At 37.1% G+C, this 25,143-nt stretch overlaps 3 protein-coding genes across 3 annotated transcripts; 2 read left to right on the top strand and 1 right to left on the bottom strand.

The window, feature by feature from the left end:
• Positions 1 to 4,029: 4,029 nt before the first annotated feature.
• LOC109128597 (jacalin-related lectin 9-like) lies at positions 4,030 to 9,811 on the top strand. Its single transcript, XM_019235223.1, has 5 exons — positions 4,030 to 4,075; positions 4,361 to 4,575; positions 4,767 to 4,852; positions 9,011 to 9,353; positions 9,557 to 9,811. Exons 1-5 carry the CDS (start codon positions 4,030 to 4,032, stop codon positions 9,809 to 9,811), a joined length of 945 nt encoding a protein of 314 aa, XP_019090768.1.
• Positions 9,812 to 14,613: 4,802 nt separating this feature from the next.
• On the top strand, positions 14,614 to 16,449 carry LOC104742712 (jacalin-related lectin 8-like). The gene is made up of 4 exons (XM_010463745.2): positions 14,614 to 14,682; positions 15,008 to 15,222; positions 15,455 to 15,880; positions 16,091 to 16,449. The coding sequence occupies exons 1-4, from the start codon at positions 14,637 to 14,639 to the stop codon at positions 16,346 to 16,348; spliced, it is 945 nt and encodes a 314-aa protein (XP_010462047.1). The 5' UTR covers positions 14,614 to 14,636; the 3' UTR covers positions 16,349 to 16,449.
• A 4,366-nt stretch (positions 16,450 to 20,815) lies between these two features.
• Positions 20,816 to 22,193, bottom strand: LOC147928860 (uncharacterized). Its single transcript, XM_087484402.1, has 2 exons — positions 21,147 to 22,193; positions 20,816 to 20,859 (listed from the first exon to the last, which is right to left on the bottom strand). Exons 1-2 carry the CDS (start codon positions 22,102 to 22,104, stop codon positions 20,816 to 20,818), a joined length of 1,002 nt encoding a protein of 333 aa, XP_087340528.1. The 5' UTR covers positions 22,105 to 22,193.
• Between the last annotated feature and the right edge of the window lie 2,950 nt (positions 22,194 to 25,143).

The following is a 25,143-nucleotide window of genomic DNA, read 5'->3' as shown; positions in this document are numbered from 1 at the left end:
TCAAGTCAGTCGCGACGGCGGTCCCGACTTTTGTGATGTCTTGCTATCGCCTCCCAAAGACAATCACATCTAAACTGACCAGTGTCGTGGCAAATTTCTGGTGGAGTACAAATGGCCAATCCGGGGGTATGCACTGGATTGCATGGGAACAGCTCTGTTGTAGCAAACAGTTAGGAGGTTTGGGCTTTAAGAGCATTGATGATTTTAATACGGCTCTGTTGGCCAAGCAATTGTGGAGATTATTAGAGTACCCGAACTCCCTATTTGCCCGGGTTTTTAAAAGTAGATATTATCGGAACTCAGATCCTTTGGATCCAATACGATCTTATTCACCCTCGTACGGGTGGAGGAGCATCGTTTCTGCTTGCTCTCTGGTGAACAAAGGCCTTATTACACGGGTTGGCTCGGGGTCCTCCATTTCTATATGGAGTGATCCCTGGGTCCCAGCCCAATTCCCGAGACCAGCCTTAAGTAACGGTCCTTTTAAGGACCCAAATCTCCGGTTACCTTATTTGATTGATCGTCGTACAAGATCATGGCGGAAGGATCTTCTCACCCAGCATTTTGATCCTTTGGATGTTGCACTGATTGAGGCTATCCCTCTCGGTAGTGATATTAAGGATGATTGTTTAGGGTGGCATTTTACCAAAACAGGGAAATACACAGTGAAATATGGATATGAGACGGCACGTCGGGACGTCCAGGGTCCTTTTCGGGCCTTGGGTTCTGGGCCAGAAATTACCCCCTTTATTGCAAGGGTTTGAAAGGTGCCTTGTCCACGGAAGTTACAGCATTTTCTGTGGCAAGTTTTAACGAGCTGCATATCGGTATCGACTAATTTACGCTGTTGAGGGGTGAATTGTGATGTTGTTTGCACACAATGCGGGTTTGAGGCGGAGGATATCAATCATGCCATATTTTTGTGTCCGCCGGCTCGACAGGTCTGGGCTTTGGCTAATGTTCCTGTGGGACCTCAGCATTTCCCGATGGAGTCGGTCTATACTAATCTAGATCATTTTCTGGATCCGAACGGCCCGGGTTCACACATCACAGCCTTTCCTTGGCTGATGTGGTATCTTTGGAAAGCTCGGAATGCACGTGTTTTCGAGAACTTGGATGAACGCCCGGATGTGGTTGTCCGGGTGGCAGAGAGTGAGGCGGTTACTTGGCAGAAGGCTCAGGTGGATGTTGAGGGAGACGAGATCACCTCCATCCCTCCACGTCCGTCATCGGGACCTCGTCTGGGTATATCACTCCCTCAGGATTTTACGGGCTATCGATGTTATGTGGATGGCTCCTGGAAGGAAACAGATGTTTTTGCAGGTGCAGGATGGTGCTGTATCTCGTCACAAAACACGCCCCCGGTGCTTGGTGCGACCAATTTCCGGTGAAGCTTATCCCCGCTACATGCTGAGGTTGAATCTCTTCTCTGGGCGATACGCTGCATGATTGGCCACGACTTCCGGGATGTGGCTTTCCTTACCGACTGCTCAGACTTGGTGAAGATGGTGTCTTCTCCTACTGATTGGCCAGCCTTTGCAACCTACCTCGACGACATTCAGATGGACAGGGAGGAGTTTTCTTCCTTCTCTTTACTTTATGTTCCACGACAAGCTAATGTACGCGCAGACTCTTTAGCACGCCAGGCGCGTGTGTCCCCGCATCATGTTTTACTTGTAAACGATTTTCCCCTAAATTGGCTCGTTTGAGCTGATTTCTTTTGTTGACAAAAAAAAAAAATGTATTCCTTGAAGACTTAGTCTGATGTCCAAACATTATAATCCACGTTCTTTCAAGATTAAATCTAGGAGTCTATTGGTTAGTCAACTTTCTTTAAAAAATAGTATCCTTAATAAAATACTGAAAATGGGTGAAAACTTGAGTATTGAGAAACATTAATATATATATATATATATATACTAGGAATAGGCTCGCGCATCACGCGATATATATTTAAGTTTTTTTAAAAATTATAATTTATATTAAATTTAGAAATAGATTTTTGAAATAGATTTTTTATGAAAAGTTTATTTTTAAAATGTTTAATATGTGTTCCTTTATATGTATGGTTCATAAACAAAACATATTAAAAAGTTTTGATTAAAATAATTAAATTCTTCAAAGTTTTGTTGTTTTGGATTTTATTGTTTAGTGATAATTTATTAGGTTTTTAGAGGATTTCCAGTCCCACTTTATTTTAAAGTCAATACTCTATTTTAAAGTCAATACTCTATTATAGAGTAATATTTACTCCAGCTCTATTCTATATCTTACTCTAAATTAGAGTAAATGGTAGGCTTACTCTATATTCAACTTTATTTACACTAACTCTATTTTAAACTCAAAAATAGAATGATACATTGAAAATATAACTATGTTCTATCTTAGAGTAAAAAATAGAATATATATTGGAGATAGTCTTACCACATATGAAGTTTGTGTAGAGACCATATATCAGACACTCAAAATGAAAATTTAGTATTGAAAATAGTTTACAAATATTACCAGATAAATCTCATATTTCCCTACATCTTTTCCAAAGCTTTAATATATGGATGCGATCAAAACTTATACGATGATTTGCTAGATCTCTATAACCAGAAAATTATTGTAAAACTCAGTAACCATGAAAATAAATAAATAAAAATTACGTTTTAGTCTCAATCGTAAAGAAAAAAAATTGATAAATATTGATCTTTTTGCTTTTACAACTATATATATTCTTTAACTCAATCTTAATATTTGATTTTTTTTTTAACTCCACAATATGTTGCTATAGTTTGATTATCTTCAATTAGCCTTCTAACAAATTTCTTTTGAATTAGAAACTCTATATGAATGTTGAAAATGTGTTATACTTTGATGATGGGTTATTTCTCGGTCCTTAACTATATTCTTATTCATTATGTTCTTTTAATTATCAAAAAATGAACTCTCCAACCAATCAATAAACTAAACTTCTGAAACCTGAATTTTCTATTATACTAATGAGATTGTGAATCTAGCCAATATGTTTTACACAGAGGAATTACCAATGATTATTTTGAATAATTAATAAGTGTATTCCCGATTTACCATATGCTCTAGTGTTTACTCTCTAATCTCGTAATTACCTTTAATGTAACTTTGGAATAATGCATATTAAAATATGGCTCATGTTATTAAACTTTTTGAAATATCTTAGACTATATCTCGCATTAAATTATGAATAAAATTCATGAAAAAGTGTGTGTCAAATTAAATACTTTTTTAGATTCTATATATTATCTCTATTTGCTAATCATTTAAAAATAAATAGTATAATTACCTTTAAATTAATTTTGGAAACTATTGTTTTCTGTTATTTCATGGGGTGATTAAGCAATTATATTATGATACCATTATGTTATTTTTATTTTCTTTTAGTACATACTTTTTACAAATAGTCAACCAGTAACTTATAGAATATTAAATACAATAATTTTACCTGAGTTTGTCTTTAATACAATATATGTGATTATTGAATACAATGTAATTTTTAAAATATATTAGAACATATTCTGTATTTTTAAATTAGTCTATCATAACTTAATTTGGTTTCAGTTTTTACTTTAAAGTATAAAAACATTTTTGGTTTTAGTTGGTTTGATCAGTAGTTTTATTTTTAGGTTATATGGTATATGCTTTCATTAGGAAATATATTATATGTTTAAACTAAAAGTTGGTAGAAACATATTTTTGTAACAATGTTAAAAAAAAAACTTTTAAGCAAACTATACGCAATATAAGATAAAACTAAAATGAAGTAGATTAAAAAATTAATTTTAAATTAGTGAGAAAGACATGTGTCACAAATATAGAACGTCAAGTGTAAAAAAAATACACTGGCAGAAAAAGTTAAAAAAAAAATTTCTCATATTATATAAGATTGACTTAGAGGCCGCTAGTTATATATAGTATAGCTAATATACATCTGTGAAAGAACCAAAACTTGTATAAATAAGCATTCCAATCGTCAGCTTCTTCATCAATAACCATAGCACAGCGATCATGGTTATCATTTATATATTTATATTCCTCACCTCAGCCTTTTTAGGTAACTAAGCTTCCTAATGCACTGTTTTAAATCACAGCATTTATGTTTTAGTGATATTAAAGAGAACAGAGTGCATATACACACGCCACTTTCATGGGTTTTGCCTATATTAATTCTTATCGAAATTATGTACAAAAATTGTATATATAGCTCCAACTGTTAAGTTAGATAATAGCTACAACTTTCATTATTCCACTTTTACTTCGTTTGACGCTTTGCTAGAAAATAATGTTTTCAATATAAGTTAGTGACAAGATCGAAGGTTATTCAATTTTATATATGAAGATTCAAATGGATTTGCAACGGCCCAAAAGTTGGATGCAATTGGTGGGAAGGGAGGGAAGCTGTGGGATGATGGAGGTGACCATGACAATGTAGCAAAGGTTTATATACGAGGTGGTCTTGAAGGCATACAATACATCAAATTTGATTATGTCAAAAGTGGACAATCTATAGATAGATCAATCCATGGTGTTTTGGGTAATGGTTTCACACATATGGTATGTTTTAAAAATAAATATAGATTTTTATATATAATTTTTAATCTCTCAAAACTTTTAATCTATCATTTTAATTGCAATGGCCAGTGAAATCAAAGGTGAATTTTGTTGATATTTTAGATCCCCATGTCACATATTTAGCTTGTTGTCTGGAAAATCCTTATCAAAATATAAACCATTTTTCTTGGCAGTTCGAGATTGATTACCAAAACAGTGAACATATTGTATCCGTGGACGGTTACTACGACAAATCCGGTGTGATGCAAGCACTTGAAATCAAAACTGAAAGATGGAAGATTTCCTTGATTATTCACAGAGATCATCCGTGGCTTTATAGCCAGAGTTGTTACACAAAAATAGGAGTGGTTCCTCATATCTTGGAACGTTACAAGCAATATTAACGAAGTCCTAAAATAATGTAACAAAATATATTATTTGTCTATCACCCTCCCTCAGTCACAGCGGCGGAACGACGGTGAGGCTGGAACGGAATTCAGAGTGCAGCGAGGAGGGAAGGCCTTTGGTAAAAATTTCTGCGTATTGAAGTGAAGTAGGCACGTGCAAAACCTTTACTTCGCCTATGGCAACTTTATCACGAACGAAATGAATATCAAGTTCTATATGCTTGGTCCGCTGATGCTTAACTGGATTTGTTGAGAGGTAGACTGAGCCAATGTTGTCGCAATACACCACTGAAGCACTCTTGATTGGGCGATGGAGTTCAAGCAGCAAATTGCGTATCCACGTGAGTTCAGCCACTGTGTTTGCGACACCCTTATATTCTGCCTCGGAGCTTGATCGTGAGGGTGTCGGTTGTCTTTTAGCGGACCAGGATACCAAGTTGGGACCAAGAAAAACACAGTATCCGGAAGTCGATCTGCGAGTGTCGGGGCATCCCGCCCAATCGGCATCAGAATAAGCCGTGAGTGTATCAAGTTGTCCTCGGACCATCTGAATGCCATGTGTCAACGTGCCTTTGATGTAGCGAATGATGCGTTTCAGTCCCTGGAGATGAGGGACTCGTGGTTTGTGCATATATAGACAGACCTGATGAACAGCGTATGATATATCGGGTCGAGTCAGCGTCAGATATTGCAGTGCGCCCGCCAATTGTCTGTAAACCGTTGGATTTTCAAGAAGTTCTCCTTCGTCGATCGATAGTTTAGACTTCAGATCCACAGGGGTGGAGAGAGGCTTACAATCTGTCATCCCTGCTCGTGTAATGATATCCTCGGCATATAGAGTCTGCGACAAGAAGAGTCCCTTGGTATTGAAATCTGCCTTGATCCCCAAGAAATGATGAAGTTTCCCCATATCTGTCATCGGAAAGGCAGTTTTCATCTTGGCGATGATCCGTTGGATTAAACCTTGGGAAGACGCTGTAAGCAGGATATCGTCGACGTAGAGGAGAAGGTATGCGAAGTCTCTGTTTTTCCTGAAAATAAAAAGAGATGAGTCGGCTCGACTTTGCGTAAAGCCCATCAGTTTCAGAAATGAAGAGAACTTCGTGTTCCAAGCCCTCGGGGCTTGCTTTAGGCCGTAAATCGCTTTATTGAGCTTGCAAACATAACCCGGATGCATCTTATCCACGAAGCCTGGCGGTTGATGCATATACACCGTTTCGTCAAGATCGCCTTGGAGAAAAGCGTTTTTGACATCAAGTTGATGAATTGGCCAGTTCAAAGCGACTCCGACGTTAAGAACAGTGCGTATTGTTGCCGGTTTAACAACTGGGCTGAACGTCTCTGTAAAATCTACCCCTTCTTCCTGTGATTTCCATTAGCCACCAACCGTGCTTTATGTCTAGACAAAACACCATTAGCATCATATTTATGTTTAAAGAGCCACATGGACCGACGATATTAACATTAGGAGGCCTAGGTACTAAGCTCCAAGTCTTAGTCTTAATCATAGCACCATGTTCATCCGTCATTGCGGGATTCCAGTTAGGATCGGATAGAGCATGGAGATGGCTTTTAGGGATTGGCGATTTTGTCTTGGCAAGAAGGGAAAAGATTTGTTTAGGCTTAGAGATACCTGATCTGGATCGAGTTTGTATAGTAGATGGGGCTTTAAACATTGGATCGGGCCTATGGGCTTGGGCTCTAGAAGGAATATGTGGAGGAGAAGTGTGTCGAAACGGAGCTTGAAGGATCGTTTGGAACAGAGGAGATGGATCATCGGTGACTTCCAGGAAGTGATAAGTGTTTGTGGGTAGAGATGAGACGGCGCCGGGAAACTTTTCCTCATCGAAAAACACATGGCGAGAGATGATGATTTTGTTGGTTTTTAAGTCCAAGCAACGGTAGCCACGATGTTGAGAAGGATACCCAAGGAAGAGGCACGGGGTTGTTCTAGGAGAAAGCTTCGGTAGGTTTGAGTGGTTGAGGTTCGGATAGCACAAACACCCGAAGACACGTAAGTGTTCATAGGGAGGTTTCTGGCGAAAGAGAAGAGTATGTGGAATTTGATTTCGAACAGCTTTTGATGGAGTGAGGTTTAGGACATGTACAGCAGCATGAAGAGCCTCAACCCAAAACGATTGTGGGAGGCGAGCCTGAAACAAGAGTGTTCGAACCGCATTGTTGATGGTTCGAATCATTCTCTCGGATCGACCGTTCTGCTGTGATGTATGAGGACAAGAAAATCGGAAAGAAATGCCTTTTGAAGCACAATATTTGTGGAACTCACTGTTGTTGTACTCTCCACCATTATCACATTGCACATTTTTGATCTTCTCTGAAAAGTGAGTTTCAACATAAGCAGAAAAGTGAAGGAACTTGGATAGAACTTCACTCTTACGGCGAAGAGGATAAACCCATAAGTAGTGAGTAAATTGATCAAGAAAAAGAACGTAGTATCGAATCCCACTTAAGCTTAGAACAGGCGATGTCCACAAGTCTGAATGTATAATCTCAAATGGTTTTGAAACCGTTGATAGCGAAGGAACAAAAGGCAATTTTATTGATTTCCCAAGAAAGCATGGTTCACAAGATGAAAGGCTTCCCTTATTACATAAACCCGGATTTGAACGAAAAATGGAATTAAGAGAAAAAGCATTGGAGTGCCCTAATCTTTTGTGCCAAAGATCAGGCGTAGAAGCCAACAAAGCAGAAGAGATGGGCGGCACTTTATTAAACGAAGACGGAAGAGAGTACAAGTCTCCGGAGCTATCACATCGGAGCAGGGCTTTCCGTGTTTGAAGGTCCTTCACAGTAAAACCAAAGGGGTCAAAATCAACTGAGCACCAATTATCTTTAGTGAATTTGCGAACAGATATGAGATTTTTAACAATATCCGGAGTTACGAGAACATTGTTAAGCAACAGAGGTTTGGTGTTTGATCGAACAGAAGTGGAACCTATGGTTGTGACAGGAATGGAAGAACCGTTTCCTACAATGACAGACTCGGTGGTGCTATGTTTAAGATTAGATTGAAGCATACCTGCAGAAGTGGCTAGATGGGATGATGCCCCCGAATCCATGTACCAGTCGGAGCCTGGTTGAGCTGTAACCGAGTCTGAGGTATATGCTTGCAGCGGGTTGAACTCAACCAAATTAGCCTGCCGAGGAGGGGCCGGTGGTGTTGGTGAGGCCTGCGGCCAACCTTGGTATGGGTGCATCCAGTAAGGAGGCGGTGGTGGTGGCCAATAGGATGACGCACCCCAGGAACTTCGGTGTGAGGAATTGCCGCGGCCCCTGTTGAATCCACGACCGCCACGACGATTTCCGCTCTGATTGCCGTTGTTGCGTCCTCTGTTCGAGCCATTTCGATTCTGCTGCGTCGAGGTAGCAGTGAGAGCGGTAGAAGACGAAGACGATTCGACATTGGAGGCTGTGGCACGGGGCGACTTCTTAAGCCGCTTCTCCTCCCATTCAAGCATCGTTTTGGCAGTATCAAACGATGGGAATGGATCCTTGTGTTTAAGAACATTGATTATGTTATCGAATTTCTCGTTAAGTCCATTGATGATGTACATAACGAGAGTGCGATCTGTGATCGGAGAGCCGACATTGGAAAGGAGAGCAGCTGTTGATTTCATCTTCCGGCAATAGGCAGCGACCCCTAGATCACCGATCTCCAATGTGCGCAATTCGTTATCAAGTTGAATTGCGCGTGCCTCCTTGTTGTTGAGAAACTGATTTTCAACTCGTAACCATAGGTCACGGGCGGTGCCGCCAGCTTGGAAGGAATGTTGAAACAGCTGCGGAGTCATTGTGCCATAAAGCCAAAGCTTGACAACATTATCTCGTTTCATCCAGGCGTCATCGTTTGCGTTGGCTGGTTGGGATGTGCCGTCGATATGGCCGGAAACTTCATAGGCCATACAGTGCATGAGAAGGAGCTCACGCCAAGCATCATAATTGTGCTCGTTTTCATCAAGAAGGAACGGGATCTGGTTCTTGATGTTAACAAAATATATTATTTGTCTATCAAAAACCAACAAGAAAACATCTGAAGTGATTGGATATCCAAAGGGTAATACAAAATTTTCACTTGGTGGGGTAAGCGGCAAGATGATCACTGGTTTCCATGGATCCGCGGGGAAAGCCCTAAATTCCATCGGAGCATATTTCACAAAAGTTCCTCTTACTAAGTCAGAACTCATAGGTGGTTGGGGAGGCGAATATTGGGATGATGGTCCTAATTATGACGGTGTAAGAAAGGTGTCTGTTACTTTTATTAGCACTGTTATAAGGAGTATCGACACCGACTATGAAAAAGACGGACAGGTTGTGACAAGTCACCATGGGAACAAGGAGGGAGAGACACAGGAGGTCCTAAAATCTTATTAACTCTTAAACTTAATATTCATTGTCCATACGCATACTTGAATTGCTAATTTTAGATACGCCAAAACTTATTAACAAAATTAGTAGCCAAATGAGTCAAGAAGTCTTTATATATACATTAAATATTAGATTTGGATTATTTCTATTATTTTCTCAGTGTATACTAACATTAGTTTTCTTTACTGCAGTTTGTGATAGACTATCCAAATGAATATTTGACATCAGTGGAGGGTACGCACAACTATATCCTATTCCCGGATCATTATGTTTTGGTCATTACGTCGTTAAGTTTCAAAACATCGAAAAGGAGAGTCTCTCCCACATATGGGGTTGTGTCGGGTACCAAATTTGTGTTGGAGAGTCAAGGTAATGCTATTGTCGGATTTCATGGGAGAGATGGTGGTGCTTTCGATGCTATCGGTGTTTATTTCTCTCCAATATGATTCCTTCGTCATTCGAAACTGCAAAAGGTTATCAGAACGTATACGGTTCACTTAAAAACTGTAAAAGGCTTATCATCCATTGTATCTTTTAATGTTTTACTTTTACTGTACTTGTTTCCGACCTTCTTTATAAATCACATATTGTCTTTGAGTTTGCAAATCTTTTTTTTGTCAAACAAGCCTTGCTTTTTCATTCTAATAAAGCCTCAAAGGCAGAGTTAACAAGAGCTTCAAACATAGCAAAGGTTACAATAAGCATTGAAAGGGTTACAATAAACTTTAAAGGGCATACAATGGTAAAGGTTTGATAGGCCATAGAGGGTCGGAGACTGAAGCAAACGAGCAACAAGCCACAAGCGATCTCATGGTGTGTCATAGACACTTCCGCGAGCAATTCGGGGAGATTTGAAATAGTCACGATCAGACCTGATTCATGTGACGTTGATAAGCTGTCATATACCTCATGGTTTGCCGGGACAAAGCACAATAAGGATAATGGGACAGAGGATAGGAGCAAGCCTCGAGAGTTGGAGAATCTCCGGTAATCACCGCTCCAAGGAGACGGGATCATAATGCCGGGAATTGCCAGCCTCTTACCATGAGAACTTTCCTTGGTGTTGCTGATAAGCACTTGAGCAGGTTCGATATTTGAAGGACACATGTGGGAACAAGGATGAAGAGGTTTCGGTAATCTCCACTCCGTAGGGAGGAGATCATAATGCCGATAACCTTCCATTCATTTACATATCTAGGATCTATAATCAACCATCCAAATAGCCAATAGCTTAGATTAAAAGATGTGGTACTAGGGGATTTGCATACGACCAAGGTTCGAGAAAAACAACTGTAAAAGGCTTATCCTCCATTGTATCTTTTAATGTTTTACTTTTACTGTACTTGTTTCCGACCTTCTTTATAAATCACATATTGTCTTTGAGTTTGCAAATCTAATGTAATAAAACAAGAGCTAAATTATGCCCTATTTCAGTATTTCACATTGTATTTTTACTTATATGTAAAACAAAATGTGCATATCTCCTTCTTTTTCTTTATGGCTAAGGTTGTCGTCTGTTTTGTGCATTTATATGTTTATTTTTCAAGTTCAAACTCAATAATTGAAACCATTGATAACACTTCCAAATGTTAAAAATTAGCAGACTTATACTCCCTCCATTCCTTATTAATCCTATTTCTAAGAAAAAGTTTGTTTCAAAAAGATATTTTTTTTAATTAACAATGTATTTTTAATAGTTATTAATGTTGAATTGTAAATTTCAAAAAAAAATAACTATTGGTTTAAAATTATAGAAAATTGAAATTACAAAAAAAAAGACATACATAATCAAGTTTTATTGTGTGTGAAAACACTAAAAATGGGATCAGTTAAGAACAGAGGGAGTATAATTTAACAAGGCAAAAGTAAATTAAGATTCATTATTATAAAAAATTGTTTTATTCTTATTTTAGTGGTTGGTAGTTATTAATAGCCTTCTTTTTTTTTGTCAACCATATATTCTTATTTTTGCTAAATAATGTGACTTTACAAATTCAATATTATTACATCTATTTCGTCAACTTTAATTTACGAGAAAGCTAGAAAGAACGAAACTTTTTTACAACAACATACTTCCTCTGTTTCATATTAAGTGTCATTTTATGATTTCTCACGCATATTAAGAAAATCATTAAATTTTTTAGTTTACCTCTTATTAATATATTATACAATTTTTTTATTGGTCAATATACTAAATTAGTAGGGATAAAATTGAAAAAATTTCCAAACATCTACATTGAAAATACAAAATGACACTTATTTTGAAACAAAATTTTCAGTTTAAAATGATACTTAACATGAAACAGAGAGAATAATATTTTAAATATAATATCTAGTGTGCGAGCAAACTCATACAACTTATTTAAGAAAATAATTTAAAGACCAGAGATCGAAGAAAAGAGATTTCTTAACTGATCAAGATGAGCTCAAAGATTACAAGAGAGTTCCCCTGGCTTGGATAGCAAGTCAAAGTTATTTTTCTTGAGTAAACTTAAGCATATTGGTTCTTGAGTAGAGAAATTGTGTTCGTTCAAAAAAAAAAAAAAGAGTAGAGTAGAGAAATTGTGTCATTTGCTTGTTGGCCCGCCGAGCTCCCTAAAAAGAATCTTTTACCAAACAAAACGAAAAGTTAAATATCAATCTTGAGTTACAAGCTTCCATCTTATAACTCAACACACGAAGAAGGCGGGGAAATTGAGTAACCAATTATCTATTGTCCAAAGTAAAATTCATAAATCTTCGTAGTGTTCATTTACCAGATATGTGATGGGATTAGTTAAATACAAGTAGGTTCCTAGTATATCTTTCGTACTTATGAATCAATCTTGAGCTAAGAAACCTCAAATCTTATAAATAATACTGAACACATGAAGAAAACGGGAAAAGTGAGTAACTAATTAATCATCTATAGTGCAAAGTCAAACTCATGATCCTTTCGTATTCACATTCACATACGAAATCTGTGATGGGATATGTATATCAAAATAAATACAAGTAGGTTTGGCGGTTTTGGGATGAGAACTGACTGAATTGTTATAAAATTGTATGTGATCAACTGAGTTGGGCAGAGTTCATGAATCATGATCATTCCCCAAGCATTTAGGCTTAAGACATCAACACTTATAAGCTAAGAGAAGTGACTTTTTCCTATTGCCAAATTTTGGATTGTTTTTGAAGACGTAGTGACCAAATTACATCCATATGGTCCTTTCTTATTTATATACCAGATCTGATATTGAACTAGATTAAATACAAGTAGGTTTAGTTGTCATTAGTTTAGGAATCGATTCAGATATACGCTTTATCAAAAATTAATCCGTCTTGCGTAATAATTGACTCTAATAATTGTTCCAAATATTTAAAGTTTTTTTGTCATTTTTGTTTTTCAACCAAACATTAAATTAAAAGAGGACTCCAAGGTTGGTTGCCCAAACCGGAGGATAAAAGTTTACAAAAAAAGATTCAGAAACTAAAGATCTTGAAGAACGAACAAGATAATCTGTCCTCACATTTTACGCCCGTGGAATCTGGATAAGAGTGAAGGAGGGAATGGATAATCTGAGGGAATTAAAATCGTCCAACAAATTCGAGAAGGCGGGCCAATCGTCAGGGGACTGCACCATTGCGACTAACTCTGCATAATCCGACTCAAAAGTTTGACAATCAACGCCAGCCGCCAGAATGGACTCCATAGCCCAAATCAAGGCTTGTAACTCCGAATGTAGTGGTGTAGGGCTGCGTCTAAGACTCCGTGCTCCCAGGAGAAGCGTCGTATCTTCACTATTACAATACCATGACCCCAGACCCACAAAAGGAACTGAACCTTTCCAGGAACCATCTACCTAACATCGAGGAGAAGGATCTCGTACTTCCAAAGTTGGCGAAGAATCCAAGCATCTCACAGAGAAGGATTTGGCCTCCTCACACAGTAATTTATCATTTGCTGCCTGATTTATAATATCAATTGGCTCTGTCTCTATTCCCTGAAAAACTTTTTTGTTCCTATCCTTCCAAATTGACCATAAAATTCAAGGTAGGCGGAATCCTATATCCGAAATCCCGGATTGGGATGATGTCCGCAAAAATAAAGTCTAGATTCGAGTATACTGAGCGGGAAGCCATCCGGCAGTCTCAGCCCATCCATAAGGCAAGCAAAGCACTTGCTTTAGGCCACAGTAGATATAGATAACTGAAAGGCCACAAATACAAAATAATCTGTTTGGTATGATTGTTCAGTAGTCCTTTGTTATGTTTAATGTCTTCGGTTCGAGTCTTATTTTGTCACTTCATGAGTTTTTTGTTTTTTTTCTCTTTAAGTTTTGAAAATGCTTTAGGCCACTTTTAGCATAGGGCCTGCCCTGCCATCCGGCATCAACAAAACCGGAGACAAATCTCATATCATCCGCGAATGGAGACACTCAAAGAGAATATGATTTATAATCTCCATCCCTGAACCACACCATTTTGTCATTTTTATATTGCTATTTACATAATTTTCTCCGTCTTTATATTAATTGTTCATTCGATACAAAGAATCGAGATTCTAAATAATAATAATACAGTAATAATCAAGATTTTATGTATATACTGTACATATATGTTTAAGTCAACAGTTAATTAATTAATTACTTAATTTGGACAAATAATAAATATGTAAGTCAACTCTGAAGAGGTACGGAATGCATGAGACGTTAGGCACGGACCAAATAGATCTTGATCCAGATATCAAGATTTGTGAGAGATAGTATAAATAACAATTCTCCAATTTGCAAACTCATGCTAGGTCATCTAACTAATCCAGCTCAGCAGCAACAAACTAGAGCAACACTCTAATACAATCAAACTTCATGTGATAACGGAATGATGATCTAACTTTCTAGTTCTTGAAATTCTAAATAGTATATTTAACGATGTCAACATATTAAAATTCATTTAATATAATACTGGTCAATGATAAAGTTCAATAACTAAATCAAAGTAATACTTCAGAGTCACATAACGTTTTTGAGTTACGATGGTTTTAGGTTAGATTTCAGTTTACACTGATCAAAAGTCAAAACCATTGAAGGTGTTTTTAAACAGACTGTACATACCTTGAAAACGATGAAAACTTGATAATTTAGGAACATTATTTCTATAATGCCTCATGGGCCACTTGTCAGAGTTTCATATTTACACGCTAATATACAAATTAATGTGAAAAATGTATAAATAAGCCTCTACATCCCCAACTTATGGATTCAGCAATCACTAATAGCATACATTTCGATCATGGTCATCATCTATCTTTTTCTCTTTCTCTCATCTGTCATTATAGGTAATTAATAAGATCTCTACGTCTTCTTCTATCCATCCGTACGTATGAATGTTACAGTAGAACATTAATGTTTTTAGGTGAAAAAGATCAGCCTATAAAGCTCCAAGTAAATTTCTGTGAATTGTGATCGACTTGATTTCCAAAGAACTTAAAACGAGACCGCGACGAGTGCTTCCTTCCTTTCTGAACACAGTTGCTGATTTGATTTTAAATAACTACGTACTTTAATTTCAGTTATTCATATATAGTCCCAGCATATATAAAGTAATAATGACTAGGAGATGATAAAACATAATAAATAGACTAATTCAATTATATGTTAAAGATTCAAATGGGTTCGCAATGGCCCAAAAGGTAGAAGCAATAGGTGGGAAAGGAGGGAAGTTGTGGGATGATGGAGCCAACCATGATAATGTAGCAAAAGTCTATATACGAGGTGATCATGAAGGGATTCAGTACATCAAAGTCGACTATGTCAAGGATGGACAATCTATTAATGGATCAGTCCATGGTGGTTCAGCCGATGGTTTCACACAGACGGTATGTTTCAATTCATATTTTCATGCATGTTGGTATATTAAAGCTACGAAGGAAAAAAATATTGCAACTACACTTTCAAAAACCAACAATAATATCTAGCATAAAATTATACTTATTTTGCGATCAAAACTGCATCGTTATTAAAGGTTTTTCTAGAAACCATAATAATTATGTCATATATATGCGTAATTAAATCTTTTGTCAAGTTTTGCAATTTTTCTTTTGTTTCCAGTTGGAGATTGACCATCTCAAGTATGAACAAATTGTATCTGTTGAGGGTTACTACAATGAAAAGACCGGTGTGATGCAAGCTCTACAATTCAAAACAAACCTCAAGACTTCAGATTTTATTGGATATCAAAAGGGTACTAAGTTTTCACTAGGAGTCGAAGGAAAAATCAGCATTGGCTTCCATGGATCTGCGTTGCATAACCTACGCTCTATTGGAGCATATTTAAAGACTCCTCCTACCAAATCGGAACTCCAAGGTGGCATAACAGGAGGCGAATATTGGGATGATGGTTCTAATTACGACGGTGTAAGAAAGGTGTATGTTACTTTTACTGAAACTCATATAAGGAGTATGAACATCGACTATGACCAAGATGGCCAAGTAGTAACACGTTATCATGGGATGAAGAATGGAGAGACACAAGAGGTAAGTATCTCTATATCGGTATATCCCTATACATTATTCGTCTATATACAAGAAGATGTACAATGTTTTTATAAACATTGTAGTTTCTATTTTAAAATTAATCAATCATGAGTACTGTTTTTGAAAATGGTATATGAATTGAATTATACTATTCTAGGCCTACCTTGTTTTTTTAAGGTTGGTCCTTAAAAATTTATATATTCATTGCAGTTTGTTGTGGACTTTCCGAATGAGTATATGACATCTGTGGAGGGTACATACGACCACATCCACGAGGGTAACTACTTAGTCCTTACGTCATTGACTTTCAAAACATCAAAAGGGAGAATCTCTCAGACATTTGGATTGGTCATTGGTACCAAATTTGTGTTGGAGAGTAAAGATAATGTTATCATCGGGTTCCATGGAAGGGATGGTGGTTCTTTTGATGCTATTGGAGTTTATTTCTCTCCAATGATATCTTCGTAGAGTTCCAGGAAAAAAAAAAAAAGCTCTATTGTCAAAACTCAAAAGTATCACATATTTCCATCATGATCTCTCGTATCTTTTACTATTTTTAGAATACTTAATTATTGACTCCCATGTTGTTAATTTGTTGGGTTTTAAAAATCTTACTCCAGTATGTAATTAAAAAATAAAAGTTTGATCTACAAAAATTCCAGTGAAGACATAACGAACGAACTAGATGATAAAAGTAAAAAAAAAATTACCAAAATCTCTTCCCAAAAAACATAAATGACATATGTATGGCCTTACATTGAGGTGTCGCAGCGTCTGATTTCAGCAATACCAAATATAAAGGAAAATGGAGATGGATAGGTTTCTTCTATAATCTAAGGATTCACCTATATAGGAAAATAGAAAGAGATGGAGATCACTAGTCTTTCCGGCAACATCTGCAAATCTACCGTTCTTTAAACTTTTCTGTCGCTGCTTCCACACAAGCTATGCCTCTCTTTTTTCGTTCTTAGGGCATAGCTTGTATGATTTTTTTGATACTAAATCTAATTAATTATGATTTTTGTTCTAAACATCGATTTTTTTTCCTATTTACAAAAATTATAATTAAAAACAAAATCATCAAAATAATACGTCTTATATATAACTAATTTATAAATACGTTAATAATAATTAGTAACATATTTATTAAATTTATAATTATTCGTGATGCACATTTTGTGTCAAACATATGATGCTTTTAAAATATTTGAACAAAAAAATCGATGTTTAGAACAAAAAATCAGAAAGATGATTCTCTATTTTCCGTGGTCGACACATCATATAGTTTAAAACAAGAGTGGGATGGGCGTCTCATCACGAAGCAGTCGTCGTCAACGGCTTTCTCTCAGCGACATTTGTTTCTGGAATATTAATTGTTATTCTTCTGGTCTTCCAACCAATGGTGAATCATAAAACCCATTGTGAAAAAGCAATTTGTTCCGACACCGAATTGGGATAACAATAGTGAGAGTGGAAGTTGCATCGATTATATACACTACATATTAGTTATCTCGGTCATTATTTATTTCAGATTTTCATATTTCTTCTACTAATGGAAGACAACCCTTCAGAGAAATTACATGAGGAGATGACGACGACTTTTCTGTTCTGGCTACATGATATTTGATATCAGATATAAAGCAATCATGAGTGTTAACTACAACCAAGAAAGATGTCATTTTTTGTGCGGTAGATGGAGATTTTTGTACTGTTTGCGAGTTACAGATGAATCGTAGCTAATAATTTCCAAATAAATTATTGGAGTGTGTAAATATTGAATGAATATTGTGTTGTGTGTTATTAATGTCTGCCTCACGGACTTTATATACAAGACTCGATGACACAAGGAACCCTAAACGTAGAGTGCCGAACAAGTAATACACAAGACGGTTTATACAATATTGAGGCCCACTATACAAAGCTCAGCCCAATACTCCCCCTCAAGATGGAGCGTGCAGATCACAAACGTCTAACTTGGACAATAAAACACTGAACTGAACCTTCCCCAAAACCTTAGTCAAAAGATCAGCCAATTGTTCTTTGGTACCGATATGAGCAGTTGTAAGAACTTCACTTTTGATGGCATCACGTACCCGATGACAATCAATTTCGATATATTTCGTGCGTTCATGAAACACCGGATTTGCAGCAATATAGAGAGCAGACTTACTAACACAGAAGAGACAAGACATACCGGTTGGTGGGAAACCCAAATCTGTAAAAAGTTGTCGTAACCACATTATCTCACGTGTGGCAATAGACATTGCGCGATACTCAGCTTCACAAGACGACTGTGACACCACCTTCTGTTTCTTGGTCTTCCAAGAAGTAGGTGACCCACCAAACAAGGTAACGTAAGCGGTTAAAGAGCGACGAGACAACGGACACGTTCCCCAATCGGCATCACAATAAACTAAGAGTTCCAAGTCGGGACGAGAACTAAGTAGAATTCCCTGGCCAGCTGTTCCCTTAAGGTAAGAGAAAACACGTAATGCAGCATCCATATGCCTCTCCCGTGGTTTCTGCATGAATTGAGACAAGATATGAACAGAATAAGAAAGATCAGGTCGAGTGTTGGCCAGATAAATGAGACGACCAACGAGTCGTCGATACGAGGCAGGCTCCGGAATGTAAGGACTTGAATCCGAAGCTAAGTGATGGTTTTGTTCTATTGGTGTAGCAGCAGGCCGTGAACCCAACAACCCTGTTTCACTAACAATATCCAAGGCATACTTTCTTTGTGTCAACATAAAACCTTCTTCATTACGAGCAATCTCAATACCGAGAAAATATTTGAGTTTTCCCAAATCCTTCATACGAAAACACTCTCCAAGATATATCTTAAAGTTGCGAATAGCATCACCATCGTTTCCACAAACAACGAGATCGTCAACGTACACCAAAACCCGAATCTCTACACTTCCACGAGTGTAACTAAACAAAGAGTAATCAGAGTAGGACTGAACAAAACCAGCCTTCACGAGAGCCGTAGATATTTTCTCATACCAACATCGCGGTGCTTGTCGTAAACCGTAAAGAAATTTGTGAAGTCGAATCACTTTATTCGGAGCTGAGTGTGTAAAACCTTGTGGAAGCTTGATATACACTTCTTCACGAAGATCACCATGCAAGAAAGCGTTGTGCACATCCATTTGATGCACTTACCAATTGTTCGCAGCAACGATACGTAACAGGGCGCGGACCGTTGTCATTTTGACAACCAGTGCGAAAGTTTCAGCAAAATCCCTTCCAGCTACTTGTCGATTTCCCAAGACCACAAGTCTTGCCTTATAACGTTCAATACTCCCGTTGGAGTGATACTTAATTTTATAAACCCACATCGTGTTGAGAGCAACCTTCCCTGGAGGCAACTCAGCGACACTAAATGTGTTTGTTTCTTCAAGAGCTCCAACCTCGTTACCCATAGCACCCGACCAACGCTTATCTTTGATAGCTTCTTTAAAACTTCTTGGTTCTTTTTCCGCACTCACGGCTGCAAGAAACGCCTTATGCGTAGAAGAAAACCGTGCATCAGTGATAAAATCAGTGAGAGGATAGAGTGAATTACCTTGGACCGTGTCGCGAGAATCGTTGATGGAGGGAGCGGGAAGAACGTGATGAGCGGAGTTAGATGCCACTGCATTGTACAACACATAATCTTGCAAACGAACAGACGGTATTTTTTGACGTTTGCCCTGTCCCATTTCAAGGTCGGGCTGTGACACAACACTAGTACTATCACGACTACTAGTCTCGTCAACAACCAGTGACGAACTAGCTGGTAGAGTAGGTCCGACTGCGATAATTGCCTCATCAAGCTCAGCGGGACTAACATCTTGGACTTCTGGTTCAACAAGATCAACAACCAAACCACTACATGGGGTACTCCCCCTGTCGTCGGACGTACTACCACTCCCCCTGTTTTCAATAGGATCCAATTTATCAATAACCCAATCAGTGTCACAAGGGTGAATTGGAGCACCACGAGGAGACTCTGGTTCTGTCGTAACAGAAAAAGGAAATTCACCCTCCTTTAATATAACATCACGAGAGACAAAAAATTCATTAGTGTCCAAATCATATAACTTCCAACCTTTCTTCCCGTACAGGTAACCCACAAACACACACTTTCTACTACGAGGAACAAACTTGTCTTTGTCCCGAATCTGCTTATGTGCATAACACAAAGAACCGAACACTCTCAAATCATCGTACACTGGTTGTTTTCCAAACAAAACTTCATGAGGATATTTGTTGTGAAGTATCTTTGTTGGCGTCAAATTGATAACATGTGCCGCCGTTAACACAGCTTCGCCCCAAAACTTTGTAGGCAAGTGAGCTTGAAACAACAAAGATCGTGCGACATTGAGGAGGTGACGATGCTTTCTCTCCACTCTCCCATTCTGTTGTGGTGTTCCCACACAAGTCGTTTGATGCACAATACCTTTTTCCCTAAAGAAGGATGACAAACAAAGAAACTCTGTTCCATTATCACTTCGAACCATTTTAACTGCCTTCCCAAACTGCTTTTCCGAGTAAGCACAAAAGTTTTGAAGAACAGTCTTTACTTCTGATTTTTCCAACAACAAAAACGCCCACACACTTCGGGAAAAATCATCCAAGATTGTCAAAAGATAAGCTGCGCCGTTAGAGGCTTTTATGCGATACGGACCCCAGACATCGACATGAATCAAAGAAAAGCACTCACTTGTTTTATTAATACTATCAAAAAATATCTCTCTAGTTTGCTTAGCCCAAAAACATGTCTCACAATGACTAGGGCTAGCAGAAGCAGAAACACCAGAAAACAAAGGCATAGTAGATAATACTGAAAATGAAGGATGTCCTAATCGCTGATGCCACAAAACTTCATCAACCTTCCGAACTGTCTTGTTTACTCGAGCAGCTTTGACATCCGTAAAATAATAAACTCCATCACGTTCTGTCCCGGCTCCAATCAGCGTCCTCGAAAACCGGTCTTGTAAAACACACACCACATCGGTGAAAAATGCAAAACAGTTAGTATGTTTCAAAAGTTTTGAAACCGATACTAACGTGCAATTCAAATCAGGTACATATAACACTTCATATAAACTGATACGAACTGACAAACAAAACACGCCCGTTTGTTTTGACAAAGTCGTACTTCCATCTGCAAAACCGACTGTGTATGGTGTAGTATTTTTGAGATTTGAAAGAATCGACAAGTCTTCCATCATGTGGTGTGATGCTCCTGTATCAAGTATCACATATCCGTATTTCTTACCGTTTAGCTTGTCACTGCCACCACTGGACTTGTCTCTGAGCAGCTGCGAGAGTGCTTGCAACATCTGTTCTTTTGATAGGTCCGTGGAGGATGCATTATGATTCGGACTTGTTGCGTACGCAACATTCACTTGACCTTTTCCTCTTCCACCTAAGTGACCACCACGTCCACCTCCGCGTGACTGACCACGTCCTCCTCGACCCCCTCTCTCCGAAAACCATTCGGGATACCCTATAATCTGCCAGCAAGTACTCTTGTCATGCCCAGCTCGACCACAATGAGAACAGAGCCGATCACGTCCTCTGTTTCCACCCGACACTTGTACTCCGTCACGACGAGCTCCACTTGATTCACCATTTCCTTGCTCTAAACGAGCCACGAACCCAACAGCTTCATGTTGCTGTTCGCGAGCTTTGGCGGAGTTGAGTCGATCTTCTTCGCGGATAACTTTGTTATAAGCTTTACCGAGATCTGGCAACACATCTGCTTCGATTATTGCAGTCACGACATGCCCAAACCTGGACTCATCGAGTCCCATCACAAATTGGTGAACTCGTTCTTCTTCTCTCTCCTTTTCATACGCTGCTGCTGCTCCACACGTACACGCCGGTAGAGGTCGATACGTTTGGAGTTCTTCCCACATCTTAGCAAGCCGCCCATAGTAGTCGATCACCGCTTGCCCATCTTGCTTACACGAAGCCAACTTAGCCATCAACTGATGCACACGCACCTTGTTCCCAACCGAGAATCTCTCTTTAAGATTTTCCCACAACTTGTGAGCATCGTTGATGAACGTCACCGTCGATCTCACACGCGGCTCAATTGACGTTCTCAACCACCCGACTATCATTGAGTTTACACTCAACCAAGACTCCAGATCGGCATGTCCCTCACACGGCTTTTTGAGACTCCCGTCAATGAATCCCGTCTTTCTCTTTGCTTGCAAAGCATTCAACATCTTCGTAGCCCACTCGTTATAATTATCACCTTTTAGCTGCACCGAGGTGATAAGAGCCCCTGGTTATCGGAGGAAAACACAGAGTAGGGCGTCACACCCACACCTTTGTCACCGGTCACGCCAGTTTCAACCATCTTCTTATTCTCATCCCCCATCTTACACGAACACAAAAGCTTTTGTTTCTAATAACGAAAGAGAAACAACTCAAGAAGAAAACTGTAAAGAAATTTAGAACCCTAGATCAATTAGAAGGATCTATGCTCTGATACCATGTAAATATTGAATGAATATTGTGTTGTGTGTTATTAATGTCTGCCTCACAGCCTTTATATACAAGACTCGATGACACAAGGAACCCTAAACGTAGAGTGCCGAACAAGTAATACACAAGACGGTTTATACAATATCGAGGCCCACTATACAAAGCTCAGCCCAATAGAGTGTCAAGAAAATAAAATAATAGCCAAACATGAAAAATTAAGTAATACTGAAGACGGATGTAAAACATTTTTATAAGTTTTACCATAAAAAAAGACGTAACCCTCTAATTTTAATTTAAATTTTTTTTTTGGTTATTTCGTTTTACTCAAATATTCATTGTAAATATTGTTCATATTGTTAATAATAATCTAGGATATGTAAATTATTTCAATAAGGTCAGCATAAGAAAGTAAACATATAGGGTATATGGTCGATAGCGTGTGAACGTGTCAAGATGAATGATTAAATTTAAAATGGTACATAGCTCACTATACCAATATCATTAGCTTTTCTCAAACATAAATATTATATCTACACAATTAACCCCTTTTCCCCATATTATATTCACTTTATTTTTTACATTCTTTATTCACAGTATAGTAACTGTTCATGTGTTCTTTTTCAAAAAAAAATTGTTAATGTGTTATTTCAAATTCTTTACCCAAATATATTTGAAAAAACTTGTTTTTTTTTTGGTAGGGGATTTGAAAAAAAAAAACTTATTTATCTAATTAGCCCTCACAATATGGTTAACTTACTAATATAATTTTTTTTTTGATTAAAAACTTCCTGATAATTGACACATACATATACCGACTATCATAATATCCATATATACAGTTTATTGGCAAACAAGTCATAAAGAAAGTTTGATTGGATATTACGGTATGATTGATTCATGTCACATTTTGTTTGTTGGTATAACAAATTCATAGTTGCTAAGCTTTTTATTTCTTTGTTGCACAACGTGGAAAACATTTCTCTTGCGTTTACAACGGATGTAACCGTTTTCGAGAATTACAACTCCTATCATTGTCTTAATACAGTAAACTTATTTTAGAAAAAAATGTTAACGTCAGAAGAATTTTGTGAAAAAATAACACTAAGAAAACAAAAGTAGACATCAATTTCAATTTATCCCCGAAAAGGCAAAAAAAAACATCAACATATTTGTAATCCTTTATTTAAAAAAAAAAAAAAAACGAAAGCAAGTAATTGATTTTTGGTTTTGTACCCCATGTTATCACGTTTTCCAGAATTTTTCTGCAAAAAATCTTTTATCGAGAACTAGAAGGGTTGGACATAGGTTTTGTACCCATGTTATCAGCCTTTTGGAATTCTTATGTTATAGATATATCTTCATACCATTTAAAATTTCGTATAGTTGGACATCTAAAATTTGTTAAAATAAAATTTTTACTTATAAGTTTCTCATACGAGTATCCTAGAAAGTGCTTGGTCGTCAGGGTACGAAGTAATAATTCTACAGTATTTTGAATTTGGTATCCTCAAAAAAACCATCTTCCTTATGCTCTTCTAGTTTAAGTATGGTCTATTATAAAACCTTGTGATGCTATGTCTAATTGTCCCAGTCAAATTACGAGGATGCATACTAGCTTATTTATCCTCTTTTAACTTTGTAAACTAATCTAGCAATCCTCATTCAAATATATAAATTCATCATATATGTCTTCTACAATGTAAAAGTTTATTGTTGGGAATATATGATGTTTTTCAAATGGTAGGTCAGATGGAGAGAGTATCTGGGTTTTTAGATTTTTGAAAGCTTTTTTTAGGGAATATGCACTAGATACCACAAAAATCATAAGTAATTAAGAAACTACCATAGGGTCCACAGGGCATTCTCTCTTCATATACAATTACTTTTATACTCATTACATATATTACATGTTATTTTTTAAAATATCATGTCATTTTTGTTTTTTGAACGAAATTATATATCGGTTTGGGTTCACAAATGAAATGATTAGAGTTTAAATTTTACAATTATAACGAAATTACATGTCGGTTTGGATTCACAAATGAGATGGTTAGGGTTTAGATTTTACAATTAGAACGAAATTATATGTCGGTTTGGGTTCACAAATAAGATGGTTAGGGTTTATATTTTACAATTAGAACAAAATTATATATCGGTTTGGATACACAAATAAGATGGTTAGGGTTTAGATTTCACAATTCAGAACGAAACTATATGTCGGTTTGGGTTCACAAATGAGATGGTTAGGGTTTAGATTTTACAATTAAAATGAAATTAGATGGTTAGGGTTTAGATTTTATAATTAAAACGAGATTATTTGTCGGTTTGAGTTTACAATTAAACGTTATTTAGTTCAATATAACATGTAAAATATAAATATTACATGCTATTTTTAAAAATCACACCAAATCTTTCACTCTTTCTATCTAACAATAAAACAAAAAGGGTGATTATGTCTTTTTACTCCAAAAAAAACGTGGGCCCTATGGTATTTACCTATAAAAAAATGTAGTTGTGGTACTTTCTTTATTTTTCTTCATATTTGTGTTATCTACTAATATTACCCTTTTTTTTATTCAGCTTATTTCTATGTTTCTCTCATCGATTTCAGTTGAATATATTCATCAGTATTATTTATATCTTTACATTTAGAGTACTTGAGACTGGTTTTAAATTTTCATTTTATTGAAAATGTAACAGGTTTGGTTAAGGGTTTAAATAGAGGTCATGAAATTGTGTTCAAAATATGTATAATACTGGTTGATAGTTTGTTATTA

The sequence above is a fragment of the Camelina sativa genome, chromosome 14 (genome assembly GCF_030686135.1).
Source record: "Camelina sativa cultivar CO46 ecotype springtype chromosome 14, ASM3068613v1".
In the NCBI taxonomy this organism is placed as follows: domain Eukaryota; kingdom Viridiplantae; phylum Streptophyta; class Magnoliopsida; order Brassicales; family Brassicaceae; genus Camelina; species Camelina sativa.
The sequence above is the reverse complement of the archived record's forward strand: the minus strand, read 5'-3'. Positions and strand labels throughout refer to the sequence as shown.

Excerpts from the sequence above, each read along its gene's own strand:
- LOC109128597 (XM_019235223.1), top strand. The coding sequence starts at position 4,030 with ATGGTTATCATTTATATATTTATATTCCTCACCTCAGCCTTTTTAG. Across the intron at positions 4,076-4,360 it reads CCTCACCTCAGCCTTTTTAG|ATTCAAATGGATTTGCAACG; the intron begins GTAACTAAGCTT and ends TTATATATGAAG. Across the intron at positions 4,576-4,766 it reads GTAATGGTTTCACACATATG|TTCGAGATTGATTACCAAAA; the intron begins GTATGTTTTAAA and ends TTTTCTTGGCAG.
- LOC104742712 (XM_010463745.2), top strand. The coding sequence starts at position 14,637 with ATGGTCATCATCTATCTTTTTCTCTTTCTCTCATCTGTCATTATAG. Across the intron at positions 14,683-15,007 it reads TCTCTCATCTGTCATTATAG|ATTCAAATGGGTTCGCAATG; the intron begins GTAATTAATAAG and ends TATATGTTAAAG. Across the intron at positions 15,881-16,090 it reads AGAATGGAGAGACACAAGAG|TTTGTTGTGGACTTTCCGAA; the intron begins GTAAGTATCTCT and ends TATTCATTGCAG.
- LOC147928860 (XM_087484402.1), bottom strand. The coding sequence starts at position 22,104 with ATGTTGAATGCTTTGCAAGCAAAGAGAAAGACGGGATTCATTGACGGG. Across the intron at positions 20,860-21,146 it reads TGGCAGTGACAAGCTAAACG|GACCGGTTTTCGAGGACGCT; the intron begins GTAAGAAATACG and ends TGTGTTTTACAA.